General features: G+C 37.4%; 1 protein-coding gene and 1 long non-coding RNA gene across 6 annotated transcripts; one reads left to right on the forward strand and one right to left on the reverse strand.

Annotated features, from left to right (window-relative positions):
• The first annotated feature begins 3,611 nt into the window (after nucleotides 1–3,611).
• LOC112174534 (ubinuclein-2) lies at nucleotides 3,612–8,051 on the forward strand. 4 transcript variants are annotated; one of them, XM_040509749.1, is made up of 8 exons: nucleotides 3,612–3,955; nucleotides 4,051–4,140; nucleotides 4,234–4,310; nucleotides 4,423–4,535; nucleotides 4,698–5,020; nucleotides 6,947–7,015; nucleotides 7,292–7,371; nucleotides 7,931–8,051. In XM_040509749.1, exons 1-7 carry the CDS (start codon nucleotides 3,953–3,955, stop codon nucleotides 7,355–7,357), a joined length of 741 nt encoding a protein of 246 aa, XP_040365683.1. In that variant the 5' UTR covers nucleotides 3,612–3,952; the 3' UTR covers nucleotides 7,358–7,371; nucleotides 7,931–8,051. The 4 variants fall into 4 exon arrangements, with proteins under 4 accessions (XP_040365683.1, XP_040365680.1, XP_040365681.1 ...); XM_040509746.1 differs by having other exon boundaries at nucleotides 4,423–5,020; nucleotides 7,931–8,042; XM_040509747.1 differs by lacking the exon at nucleotides 6,947–7,015 and having other exon boundaries at nucleotides 4,423–5,020; nucleotides 7,931–8,040.
• Nucleotides 8,052–12,442: 4,391 nt separating this feature from the next.
• LOC121049773 lies at nucleotides 12,443–13,361 on the reverse strand. Of its 2 annotated transcripts, none has more exons than XR_005801310.1 (3): nucleotides 13,214–13,361; nucleotides 12,947–13,035; nucleotides 12,443–12,508 (listed from the first exon to the last, which is right to left on the reverse strand). It is a non-coding gene; the product is annotated as an uncharacterized LOC121049773 (long non-coding RNA). The 2 variants fall into 2 exon arrangements; XR_005801311.1 differs by having other exon boundaries at nucleotides 12,452–12,641.
• Nucleotides 13,362–13,671: the final 310 nt, after the last annotated feature.

Below are 13,671 nucleotides of genomic sequence, written 5' to 3' on the forward strand. Positions count from 1 at the left end.
GTTTGAGAAAGCTTGCTTGAATGTTTTCGCCTAGATAGGCCTAGTGCAAGCTGTTGTGATTGTACAACAGATTTTAAGATTTTCTGTTGTGTGAACTTAGAACTGGAAGGCAAAATTTTGAGCCAAAATGTTATAGGCGCCATATTTCCCTCCATAATTTCACATTTTGATTTTTAGTGCTGCACTCAGACGACCAACTGCTGAGACTTGTGTTGTGTGAATGACATAAGAAATTTTAGCTTGCTTTAATTGCCATACCATGTCCAAAAGAAGAAGGAAAAAAAAAACATAGCCCTCCTCTCGACGCTCGACACTCAGCTAGAAACCCATCTCTGCTCTCTATCGACCGTAAACCTAGAAACCCATCTCTTACAAACCCATCTCGATCTCAGGCAGTACTACCTTCCCCTTCCTCACCTTCACCCTCTTCTCCCTACCTGTGACAGTCGTCAACAGCTTGAGCCTCCTCCGGGTTGTGGTTTTTCTCCCCTTCCCTTCCGCCTCCAGCTCGATCTCTCTCTCCTCGGCGACTCGCTTCCGTAAGTCTTTCTCGCATTCTGGCTAATGGATTCTAATTTTGCTGTGAAGTTAATTTCTTCATTTTGGGTGAGAATCTAATTCAGATTGTTATGGGTTTGATTGTTTAGGTTACCTTATTTCTCCGATTGGAAGAGAAGCAACAAATAAAAGGTTTTTGCCCGTCGTTTTTTTGGCTCATCTTCTAATTTCTTCCTCCTATAATCTATGATCTTTTAGTTTCTTTCTAATTTCTAGAATTTCAGGAAGCTTCGTGTAGGGCTGGGCACGGGCCGGGTCCAACAATAATTTCACTGGGCCCGGGACCGGCCCGTTTTTCATTGGGCCCGGACCCGGCCCGCTTTGACACAAACAGGGACCGGCCCGGGACAAGCCCGTTTCATTTCGGGCCGGGCTTACGGGCTTTCGGGCCCAAAAACCTGTATTTTTTGCTTAGTAGGATATATAATCTACCTTGCTATGTACCAGATTTCATTCATTTAATTTCATTCATTTCAACCTGTTTAGATTTGAATCAAAACACAATATCAAGATCCAAAGTTGAAGCTGCAAATTGAACTATCCAAAATACATAAAATCCAAATTCAAATACAAGTTAATCACAATACCCGCAATTGAAAGTTTGAAATACAATGATCGAATTTAAATATGAAGTTCAAATGTCCAACTGTCCAAGTTTGAAATACAAATATGCAATTGAAATAGAAAGTCCTAATTCAAAATTTCAAATACAACAATTTAGCAGCCCTTTTTCCAGTTCTCCATCGAGCAATTCAACAGCTTCCATCCATCAACTGGACTCCACAGTTTTGCTTTTGCCTACAACAACCATCATAAAGAGATTTAGATAACATGGAAGTTTTTCATAAACTGTATAAGAAAGAGTTCACGATTCACAGCTTTTGAGTGACTTAAACCAACAATATGCATGTGATAAATCTATCAGATTATGAAATTAGCATTGAGATTATTCATTGTTTCATTGGTACTGCTATAAAATAAACTTATTCAGCTGAAAGATAATGTAGTAACACACAAAGAAGCAAACTATATAACTATTGTCAAAAGCATAAATGAAATTTGGAAGCTTTCCAAGACTGGTTTATCATCATTGATCCAAATGCTTTTAAGGGAAAAAACTACTCACGTTATTAGGTATTGCTTGTGATTTGAAGTATGGAGACAAAGTGCCATGCAGAAGCCCTGAGCAGAACTCCTACAAAAGCCACACCAGAAATTTTAGGTACCACCGTAGTTATTTTTCATAAGGAAAATATGGTACATGAGAAACTGTTACCTCTATATTGCTTGGTGTTGGATTTGACTCTAATAGATATTAAGAGTTGACTTGGACATCAAAAGCAGCCACCTATGCAGAAAACAAACAAAACAAGATAAGTTATAGCCTTGGTAAATATTATTTAGCACAGAGCAAAACTTCATAGCCAACATGCATGTCATTCACAAGTTGAAAACTAACCACAGTGCTCTCTGCTTCTTCAAGCCCAAATAACGTTAAATAAGGCTTGGCAAGGTTTTCATCTGTGATGTCTATATATATAAACATTATCTGGATCTAGGAGGACGACCTGTTGGACTAATTGGCGCTGGTGGGTCTGGTTCTACTGGAGCTGTCGGCGATGGAACAATAGCCGTCCCATCAGTAGCCATGCTGCAAGCCTGTAATCACATAGTACAAGCTACATTAAAATCCATTTTCAGGAACCACAACTCACAAGTATATTTGCAGTCACTAAAATCAAAAATTTAAATTTAGGATTCAACAATTCCATCACATTTCAGCCTCATTTTATCAGCAAACATAAACTGACAAACACAAACACAATAACTCTTAATAAACAAGTCAATATGCAATACCCGCCGTATCTGTAGATCATCAACAAGTCAACTTATTCAAAACAACCAGAAAAAAAAAATGCAGATCATCTAAATGATGGTTACTTGTATGAGAACCTACTTCAATAACAACATTCAAGATCATCAACAAGTCAATATGCAAAAATACCAGAAACTGCAGATCTCTTAATAAACAAAAATACCAGAAAGTTCAGAAACTGCAGACCTGAAGAACGAGCTTCTATTCCCTGGCTTCGAATTGGCTTATGGCAGAAAGATCTGTGAGGGAGAAAGAAGAAACTGAGAGAGTAAATTAAACTCAGAGAGTATAGGGAGAAACTGAGAAAGAAACTCACAGATCGGGATTTCGAGCCTCTGCCTCTCCGCGTCTGCGCGTTCTCTCAGCCACCCCGCGTCTGCGAGTTCTCTCAGCCTCCCCGCGTCTGCGCGTCCTCTTAGCCTCCCCATGTCTTCGAGTCACGGCGTTGGCAAAGGAGAAGAGTGAAAGCGGCAGTCTCGGCCGTGCAGCAGTGCAGGTGAAGAGAAGAGAGAGAGAGAGAGAGAGCAGTCTCGGCGTTGAGTGCTGGTCGCTAGCAGATATGGCAGGTTCAGATCGGGTTTGTGAAAAACGATTGATAATGAAGGAGGCGGCCTCTCAGTCTCAGTTTGGGAAGAAATGAAGGCTGATAGAGTGATTGATTAGGTTTAGACGTTTAGTCATTTAGGTTTTTGAGTGAGAATATTTCAGTGTGTCCGATCTTATGTAAAAATGTTGAGCCTTATATTAGCTCCAATAAGAAATGGACATGTGTCCCTTTTAAATATAAGACGGGCCTGACGGGCTTTTGCCATTTTGAAAGTGATGGCCCGGCCCGAACCGTAACTTTGAAAGTAAAGGCCTGGCCCGAACCGTTTTGTTAAAAAAAAAAATAGGGCCCGGCCCGAACGGGTCGGGTTTTGACGGGCCGGTTCGGGTTTGTGGGTTTTCGGGCTTAAATGCCCAGCCCTAGCTTCGTGTACGAATCAGAGCACAGTTCAAGAAGCAGCAAAGTTAGTGAACTGGAAAATCACAATCTGCCAGTCTGGATTTTGATAATCTGAGAGCTTTGGACACTAGCAACAAATTCAAAGCTTTGGCATTGAATTTTGGTTGTGATCAAAGGAACAAAGCTGGGCTGCTTCAATCTTATCACAAATTCAATCTTGCTGGTGTAGCTTATGGCTTGTCTTCAGACTATGAGTTATTCTAAGTTGGGAATGCGTTTGTTAAATTAGGATTTTCATCTTAAATGTGTTCGTATATTGAGGGAATCAAGTTCATGTCATGGCTATATATCAGATTTGGTGCATGATCTGCACTTTTAGTCTTAAGATGGCAATTCTTCGATAAGGTCAACTGTTTCTACGATGCCTATGATGATAGTTTTATCTTTTTTTATTAATTGAGCATCACATTTTCTAGGTACAACCTTCTGGAGAGGGAGAGGGAGAGGAAGGGAAAGATGAAGCTGCGCCGAATCGTTTTAGTGTTGTGATTGAGAAGATTGAGCGCCTATATATGGTATTTTAATTCTAGCGTTAGTAATGCTGCTTATTTGGCTCTTAGTTTCATCGGCTTTTGTGTAACTTGGTGTTATATAATCATTATGAATACAGGGTAAAGATAGTAGTGACGATGAAGATCAAAATATTCCTGATGACGATCAGTATGATACTGAGGACTCATTTATTGATGATGCTGAGTTGGTGGGTATCTCTATCTATTGATTTTTCATGTATATAGTGGCCTGGCAACTGTGCTAATATGTTTCTATTGTTCCTTCACTATGTGTTATGCAGGATGAATATTTTGAAGTGGATAATTCAGCTATAAAACATGACGGATTCTTTGTTAACAGGGGCCAACTAGAACGGATGTAGGTTTCCTTAGTCTTTTTTCTCATTCTGTATATAATTTTCTGATATATTGTTTTTGATATTGTAGAATTTTATCTGATTAAGTTATGATGTTTTCTTCCCTGTCCCTAGAAACACAACTGCTGCATTACCTAACCAGCAACCAAAGAAAAGGAGAAGAAAAGAGGCAAAGAGCCCCGGTGAAACTGATGACTGTCACGTGCCAAATAAACAAGCAAAGTTAGGTAAGACAGCTGCAGCAAAGATTACATCGGGACTTGCAAAGAACTCATCTGCTCTCATTACTATTGCTGTAACCACGGAACACCGTGAAGATGTGGAATTTCAGAATCCATTGAACTCTTCCGGTTATTCATCCACTAAAAAGTCTGCTGATTCTAAAACAGTTATGAATCCTTCTCCGTTGAAAGCATTGGATGGAGATGCTTCTGCACTGCAAGTAGAGGTGAAGGATATTGATAAGTCTAAGTCAGGAATCCTGCTTCCTAAGGACTCGAGTAATAGATTTAAAGATTCCGGTGGGTCCTCTGATGCATCGTATCATAAATATCATGATAAAAATGCTTATTCGCAAACCAAAACCCAGTCGGGTAGACTATCTGGCAACGCTGATGAGCTGGAATCATCAGTTCGGGCGAAAGTGAAAAATGGGATCCGTCAACTGCTTGACCTTAACCTCTCGGACGGGAAGTACTCTGTTCCAACTACAGTGAGTACTTTTGATATATATCTATTTGTCAATGTGATTGTTTCTCTTTAAGTAATGTGCTGTGTGGGCCAAGTAAACAGGAGGTGTGATAAGATTGAAGCAGCCCAGCTTTGTTCCTTTGATGCATGTGAATTTTGATACGATTCCATTTCTTTGGCAGATTTATGAATGTATTATCACTATTTCCTTGTTTTTGCATGATTTATGAATGTCTTAGCATCTCCTTGTCTTTGTTGGACATCATCATTTGCATTCTGGTAGTTTCTTAGTATCTCTGAGTCATTGATAGGGTGACTGCACTGCACGAGCTTGTTTCTTCTTCACAATGGACAAGCATTTTGGTATTCTCATAGCACTTGTACTTTTTACCTTGACCTGGAATTCATCAAGGTGAGAATGGTTAGATTTTTCTGGGTTTTGGGATTTGGTTTATAATTTGAGTTTGTGGATCGATTTTCTTCAGTATGTTTATCAACCAATAGTTCTGGATTTTTAGGAAGTCGTCAAAATGTATGGAGTTATCTTCCCAATTGAGTTTATAGTCTCCGTCCCTTCCAGTTAGAGTTTATAGATACCTGATATTGAAGTATTGTGAAAATTTCAAGATGATTGGAGTCATCTTGTGTTCATTTGTAGTTGACTGTAGAGGTTGTCTCATCTTTTTTGTTAATTATCCCAAACTTTTGAACACTTGCTGGTTGGTAATATTATTGATCTACATAATATAGCACAGGTATTTAGATGTTTCGTGCTACCTTTAATTGTCCATTTGTTACTTGGTTGTGATACTATAAGCACAGAGATGATAAATTTTGTCGTGGATCTGTTATTTTAAGTGATTGATGTATGTGTATGTAGTTTAAGCCCAGAGGTTCGATTAAGGAATAAGTTGGATCCCAAATGAACAATAGAGATCACGTTTTGTTCTCTTATATAGATTTATTCATTGTTTCTTCTTTATTGTTTTAGAGTAGGGCATTGTAGGGAACAATGACAGGAATTTTTAATTGAGAAGAAGTGTGTTAATACTTCTTTGTAGGGACTGGTACATGTAATCTTTAGTTTTGTTGAAAGCACAAAAATCATGCTGCAGTCAATGTTCCAAACAGAAAAGTTTCAGTACACTTGGTATGAAGACTTCGTGTGAGCTCATAAGTTTGGTTGATTTCTTTCTTAGGCATAATGCATAGTTGAAAGCTAACATATTTTGGTTGCAATGTGCGAAACCTATATGTTTCAAGAACCCTAGTGGAATGGAAATCAGAGTAGACAGATAAATGCTACCATTAATGGATCTTGTCCTGTAAAGAAAACTAACAAAATTGGTTTTCTGCTCTTGGTGAAGAATTTTCAGTACATTTTGTTTGTCCTTTTATTTTTGACAGACTCAAGCATTACTTTTTGGTTGCATTGCTTTGTGCTTGAACTAATTGCTTTCTTTTCAAGCAAGTTCCCTTTTTCTGGAACTTAATTAGTATCAGAAATGTGGCCATATTCTGTGAATTTCATGGATACCTCTTTAATCTTTTAATTGCATGGTGTTTGATGTCCACTGCATGCCATTAATGGATGCAGTAAAACTTCCCTGACATCATTCTAGAAAAGGAGTCTTGCTTATTGTTAATTGAAGTCTCATTTGCAGTTTCATATTGTCTGCAACTTAATTTCTTTTGTCTTCCTATATGTGGAAAATTTTTCCATCGTGAAGCTTAATTCAATGGGCATGGATATTTATTCGTTTATTTGGGCATGGATTCCTAATTGACTCATTGTTTTGCTCTTGTCATGTAATCTTTTAAAAAGTGATTACTGAATAAGTAATCCACTATGCTACTTTTGTATATACTTTGCACAGCAAGTAATGTTTATGGCCTATTTTTATGCTATTAGGAAGGCCAAAAATTTCTTCTTTCATGTTATTATTAGGTATGGCCACCTGATGGCTTTGGATTAGTGGATGATCGACTAAGCGTAAAGAACCTTATATTGTTAAAGGTATATCTCTAATTGAATTATCTTTCCATTGAATTTTGTTTGTATCCCTGCAATGAATTTTGTTTGTATCCCTGCAATGAATTCTGTTTGTATCGCTTGCTAAGGCAGTTGCTTCAGAATCAATGGCTACCTTTTTTAATGCATCTGCATCTTCACTGACATCAAAATGGGTGTGTCTGTTTTAGTGTTGCATAATTTCACTGCTTGTTCTTCTTCTCTTCTTTCTGCTATGGTTCTTATAGCAATTCTAATAAGTTCTACTTTCTTTGAAATTAGGGGGAGAGCCTGAAAAGCTTGTTCGGACACTTTTCATTGTTGCTATATCTAGACAGTTATATGTAATTTTCACGAATGAGGTGCGCTATATTCCTAGAAGCTTAGTTTTGGATTCATTTTTGGTAGGCCCTAGCTTCCCCTGTTTCATTTCATTGGTTCTGCTATCTAGTATGCTAGTCCTTACATGTACTTCTGAACTTTATAATTGTCTAGGAGAAATTTAATGTTTGATTATTTGTGAGGTCATTGAACATTGAGGTCATTGTCATCTGTGAGGGTACCCTTGGCCTGCAATTATTTGGTTGCTAGTGCACAGTTTATGTTTTACTGCCTTGAATTTGTGGTATGAGTTTAAGGACTGAACGATATGGAGGAATGAACGATATGGGCTGCTTTATGAATTTAAGGACTCCACCCACCCCTAAATCTCTCATTTGCACCTAATTAACAAGTTGGTTACTTGCTTCAGTTTATGATTTCAAAGATTAAATCTTTCTGGGGGAAAAACAGAGAGTTTATATACCTCTATTTACTTATTGGTTCTTTGTGTTCTCTTTGATTATGTCTTTGTGTTTGCTCTGATTTGTTTGTTTTTTTTATTTTTTTTTATACTGCTCATTTGAGTTGTCCAACTTGCAGGGTTATTCCTAGTCCTTTTTCATATGACACAAAGACTATGCCGGTATATGAGAGTGAGTACTGGGATGGAAGACATCAGACCCATAACCAAGGATACCTCCTCTGCTGTAATAACCCAAAGCTCAAGAAGCAACATAAATGAGTTGGAGTAGGATCTTAGAGCTTAAGAAGCAAGTACTGTGGATTACCTCCTTTCAGCATGTGAGCTACCAAGTTTGATTCATGGGTCTAGCCAGCAGCTAGAAATAGCTAGGGATGCTTTTGATTCATGTGTAGGTAGCAGCTAGGAATGCTTTCTTTTTTGGTATATTATCTAGTAACTTGAATGTTTGGATGTTTGAAAAATGCTACTTGAATGATATGGACTAGTGTGGTTTTATATGGTAATATGGAGCATTATTTTTGGAAAGAGATTCCAAGTATGAATTACATAATGAACAAACAACAGCTCCAAATAATGTTGTGAGAACCAAGCTCAAACAACAAACCTTACATTGCTCACACAATGGTTGATACAAAGAATTTGTTGTGTGAACTAACAACCAACAACAAAGAAAACAAATTCTGTTCTCTGAGATTAATATCACACAACAGAAATCAAATCATCTCTGTTGTCTGAGTAATCAACAGACAAGGGAGATAATTTTACTTTAGTTGTGTGTTACTTACCTCAAACAACAAACATTAAGTTATATCCGTTGTCTGTTATTAGTCTCAGACAACAAAGAATGAGTTATATCTGTTGTCTGTTATTAGTCTCAGACAACAAAGAATGAGTTATATCTGTTGTGTGTTATGAATCTCAGACAACGGCAAATTTCTTTTTCTGTTGTCTGATTGTGCCGCGGCATCCCCGCTCATGCCATGCCAGGCACATGCCTGCGCAGAATTCACACAACAGAAACTAGTATTCTGTTGAGCAAAGTACTATCACACAACGGTGAAATCACCGTTGTCTGATGTTTCAATCACACAACACTCACTTAGACCACGGTGAGCTTGGTCATCACACAACACAAATCCACCGTCGTCTGATGACCTTTTTGTAGTAGTGAGTTTACCAAACACCTCAGCTGCTTCCTCTCACAGCAAGTTCGGAAGTGATTCATCTCATAGCAAGTTAGGAAGTGTTTCCTCTCACAGCACAGCAATCCCAAACTAAGCCTAAGGTGGATTTGCCTATCGTTTGGCTCACTTTAATTGCGACCTTTCTTTCTTTTTCTTTTTGTCGTTCCATCGATCAACCAATTTGAGGTAAGGACCGTTGCCACCGCAGGGGACATCCAAAATCAGAAACTCGGGGGAAAAATATGGGAAATATCTGACAGACATGTATAAATTAGGTCATGATCTATAAAATAGTTTAATAGCTTGGGACTAAATCTATGCAATTTTAGATGTGCCTAATTCTGCCGCCAATATTATCTTAATTTAATGGCTATTTGCATCAGCTAAAGCACAAAACTCATCACACTTTTGAGTAAAGGGAATTTTATTCATACCTCCAAAATTGGCACATAGACCTCTCTCAATTTTTGAATATTTTTAATTCCTACTTTATCCTTCTAGAAAACAAAAAAACTAAAATTTCTTCAATTGCGTTGGAGAAACTTCTTCTCTATATGTTTTTATTTTTTTACAGTATACCTTATCTATCCCACAATGGTTAATGAACATATATCATTGTTATTAGTATTTTGCTCAGAATGGTTAACGTACGTTCTGGATGGTAATAACATTACATACCAAAGCTCAGAATATATCTATATTCTGGATGATTGAAACCCAATGACTCTCTGTCATTCATCTCTATATTCCGAATCTAGATGGTTATTTGGTTGTAGTGTGCTAGATATACATAATGCAATTTCGGATCTGATCATCTTCCTACTTGCATCCAACAATAATTATGCATACATCTATTCTGGATTATAAGAAGGGGCTTTAGCATTTCAAGGTTTAATTCATGTGATCCAATGTTACTGTAGTTAGGCCAATTAAGCAATGCGTACTGAGATGAAAGAAGTGGATATATAGAAAGAAGGAAAGAGAGAACGAATCGACGAAAGAAAAAAAATAAGGGTAAAATTAGAATTTTATTGTCAAAATTTAGAAAAAGAGGTTCAAATACAAAACTTGGAGGTATGAATAGAAGCACTCTTGAGTAAAATGCGGCAAAAGGAAGAAAAAAACTAAACTGAACTAGGTGATCTTCTTCGTCTCCAAACTCTCCATCACGTAGGCACTCCAAGTATAGCGATTGATGCACTAACTTTTACGTACAAGACTACAAAAAACAAATCACAATCATTGACTTCGTTCACTCGGTGCAACGTACTCTATATAAATTCAGAAATAGAAGCGTGGTTCGTTCACGTACTCAATTTGCAATGGCTCGTTCAATCTCTCATTTTCTCATTACTGCCTTCCTTGTTCTTGTTGCTTTGGATCTCTGCCTTGTTCATGAGGTCATAAGTCAAGAGTCCCAACTGCGTGCCCCTCCCGAACGTGAATGATACTGACCGGAGTGACCGCCTTCAGTTTGCTTTGAGCTTGGAATTCTTGGAGGCTGAGTTTTTCCAGTTTGGTGCTCTTGGAAGAGGGCTTGACAGTATCAGTCCAAATTTGGCCGGAGGTGGTCCGCCTCCTTCTGGTGCGCAGAAGGCGTTGCTCAACCCTAGCCTGTTGTTGCTCGAATCATCGAGGAATTCGGTTATCAAATTTTCTTATATATATACACTTGATCATGAAATTTTCATGTCTATGCATTCGTGGGCTTTAGTCTAGTTCTTACACATAAATGGTGTTTATTGATTTTCAGAGCGATTATCGATGCAGTAGGAGGGATTCCGAGACCTCTGTTAAACATCAGCCGCGAAAATTTTGCGAGAGGTTTTAACGGCATAGTGGGTTTCAACCTGATCCCTCAGGCAAACACAGTCAATTATCTTTTAGCAGCCTATTCAATCCTTTATATTGGAATAGGAGGCTATGTTGGTAGAATCCGTAACCTTACTACTGTTGCTGATCGCGCGGTAAGACTATATATGAACCCTATTCTCATACTCGAACACGTTCCGTTGTATATGAGACTAATACATTAATCTAAAACGGGAAATCTCATATATAACAAATAGGTACCCTGTAGCACGGTAATTTGATTTACTATTGCAAAAAAATAAAAATAACGGGATCGATGTTACCCATGTTTGGCTCCTCATTTTGGGTCCAAACAACCCATTCAGTAGTACCTCTGCAAATATTCATATATAGGATATTAAAAATTTTAAGAGACTGTAAAACATAACTATATCTCAACCACATGTAATAAATTAAAAAATTGAAATTATAACAACTTAAAACCGTGCATTTGTTTTTAGCCGTCAGATTCACTTATCTCTTACAAGCCCTTCAAAACTATTCCTTAGGTGAACATGCCTCATTGTTTAGTCATTTGAATTGTCCACACAAATACAATCACTACTAGAAAACAGGCCTATGGCCACAACCATTAATCTGTGGCTATTGAGTCTACTGAGGACGGATAGCTGTGGCTATTGGTCTTTAGCTACAAATATGGTGTCCGACGCTATTTGTACAGACTCCATTTGGAATTGTACCAATTAGCCACCACAAACTCTGTCCGTGCCAATTCGGGGTACATTGCCAAAAGCGCTAGACTCTGCACTCTCTGACAATGAACAGTGACTTCTGCTTTATTTATATTATTAAATGTTACCATTAAATGCCAGATTACCACCCAATTCTGGAATCTGGTTTTGAAGAAATCTGCCACTCTGGTTTGTTATTCGTGGGTCCCATTCTACGACAGCTCTTGTATTGAAGCAAAAATATACTAGTTTTTATACCATTGCCAAAATGTATGTACAGCTGACCAAATCCAATACTAGCAGTCCATACCTATACTTAAAAGCGTAAAAGTATCCTCGAATGGAAATTAAAAATTGAAGTACAATAATTTTCTCTGCAGCTCTACTGAAGACGCCCAATGTCACCCAAACTCTTCTGATGTGCTTCTGCCCAAATAATATCCTACAGAAAAACCCAAGAAACACAAATTAATAGGATATGTCTGCCATAAAATTTGGTCTTGCCCAAATACAACAATGACATCAATAGAGGATGAAAGCTTTATATACATACATATATAAATATATATAACATTAGTTATGCTAGAGATAAAATTATAACATGATAGATATTGATTATATCAAAATGTATTGCAGTAGGAGTCTCCTCTGTTATCCTATACAAACTCTAGTAATCAGTTCAAATGTATCAAGAAATTTCAAAAGTTCGCTGTTCCGGTGACTTGCAGATTCATAACTGCCTCCAACATTAGTTATTGACACTTTTCTGAACTTATACACATATGCCAAAGGAAGAAAGTGCATTCAGCTCTCAACCCTCCAAATTAAGCATTTAACAGAATATCCAACCTATCATTGCTTGTAAAAAATTTATAAATTGAGTTGTGGAAATTATAACCTACACAAGAATCTCAGGCTTGGACATTAGAGTAGAATGATCCATTCCCTCCTCAGCCTCCTCCAACAGCTAGCAAAAAGTAAGGAGGGAAAGAATTTATAAAAAATACGGAGATGTAAGTATTCATACTAGGCGATGCGAACTTGTTGACTTCTTCATTAGCGAAAATCAACTTATAAACTTCTTATCTTACTGTTGTTAGCTGCAAATATATAACAAAATATTTTTTGAGCAAAATGCCATTGAAACCAGAAACAAAATGAAAGCACTAACGAAAATAAATTAGGTTTCCAAATCAAATAGACACCGACTGCAGAGCAAACAAAAGAAAGTTAGGGAAAGCAAATAGAGCGACATCAGGAGTTCGTTTTTCTGCTTCTCTTTGCTGTAAAACACAGTAATGAATCAATAAATAGCTAATACCATCATCGATCATATTTCTTATAAGTTACAAAGTAAGAAAGATGCACACAATTGAAAATAATAAGCTCTACAAAGTGAACTTACAGTCGTATAGAGAGTCTGAGACTGAGCGATGAAGATGAGTAGAGTAGACGAGTATAGAACACTGACAGCTAATTAAAAGGTTTTTCATTCTGCACCAGTGATTATGCAAGCAAATCAAATCCAAATCCAAATCCAAATTCAAAATTTAAGATAATCAGAAAGCATAACAAAGTAGATACAAAGAAAAACAAAAATTAGAGTGTCTTGGGATAGCCCCATATGCACAGATTCAACAAAAGCTTCAATAGATCGAGTAGAGAGATCGACCTCTATTTCACGGCGTCATCTGGATCAGAAACTTGGGACATGAATAAATCGTCAGTTGAAGTAGCGATGTGGAGCGGCGTGCATCGAAAGATGTTGATCAGCGATTGCCATTGCCAGCGATCCCGTCGATTGCAGTGAGGGGAGGAGAAGACTGAATAGGATGGATGGAAGAGAGAGAAAGAGGATGTAACTAAATGGCCACGAACAGATAACATATTTAATTAAAACCCAAAAAAAATATGTTTCTGTTTTTTGTTTATTAATTAATTATGGGACCTACGAGTGAGAAAATTTACTGCACTACTGCCTTGCGACGGACAGATAACAATTTAATTATATTATATATGACTAAACAATTGGCCACGGACAGATAACATATTTAATTAAACAAAAAATTGAAAAATATATAATTTTAATTATGTTTATGTTTTTTGTTCATTAACTATGGGACATGCGAG

The sequence above is a fragment of the Rosa chinensis genome, chromosome 6 (assembly GCF_002994745.2).
Source record: "Rosa chinensis cultivar Old Blush chromosome 6, RchiOBHm-V2, whole genome shotgun sequence".
Taxonomy (NCBI): Eukaryota; Viridiplantae; Streptophyta; class Magnoliopsida; order Rosales; family Rosaceae; genus Rosa; species Rosa chinensis.

Excerpts from the sequence above, each read along its gene's own strand:
- LOC112174534 (XM_040509746.1), top strand. Across the intron at positions 5,021-6,946 it reads AGTACTCTGTTCCAACTACA|GTATGGCCACCTGATGGCTT; the intron begins GTGAGTACTTTT and ends TGTTATTATTAG. Across the intron at positions 7,016-7,291 it reads AGAACCTTATATTGTTAAAG|GGGGAGAGCCTGAAAAGCTT; the intron begins GTATATCTCTAA and ends CTTTGAAATTAG.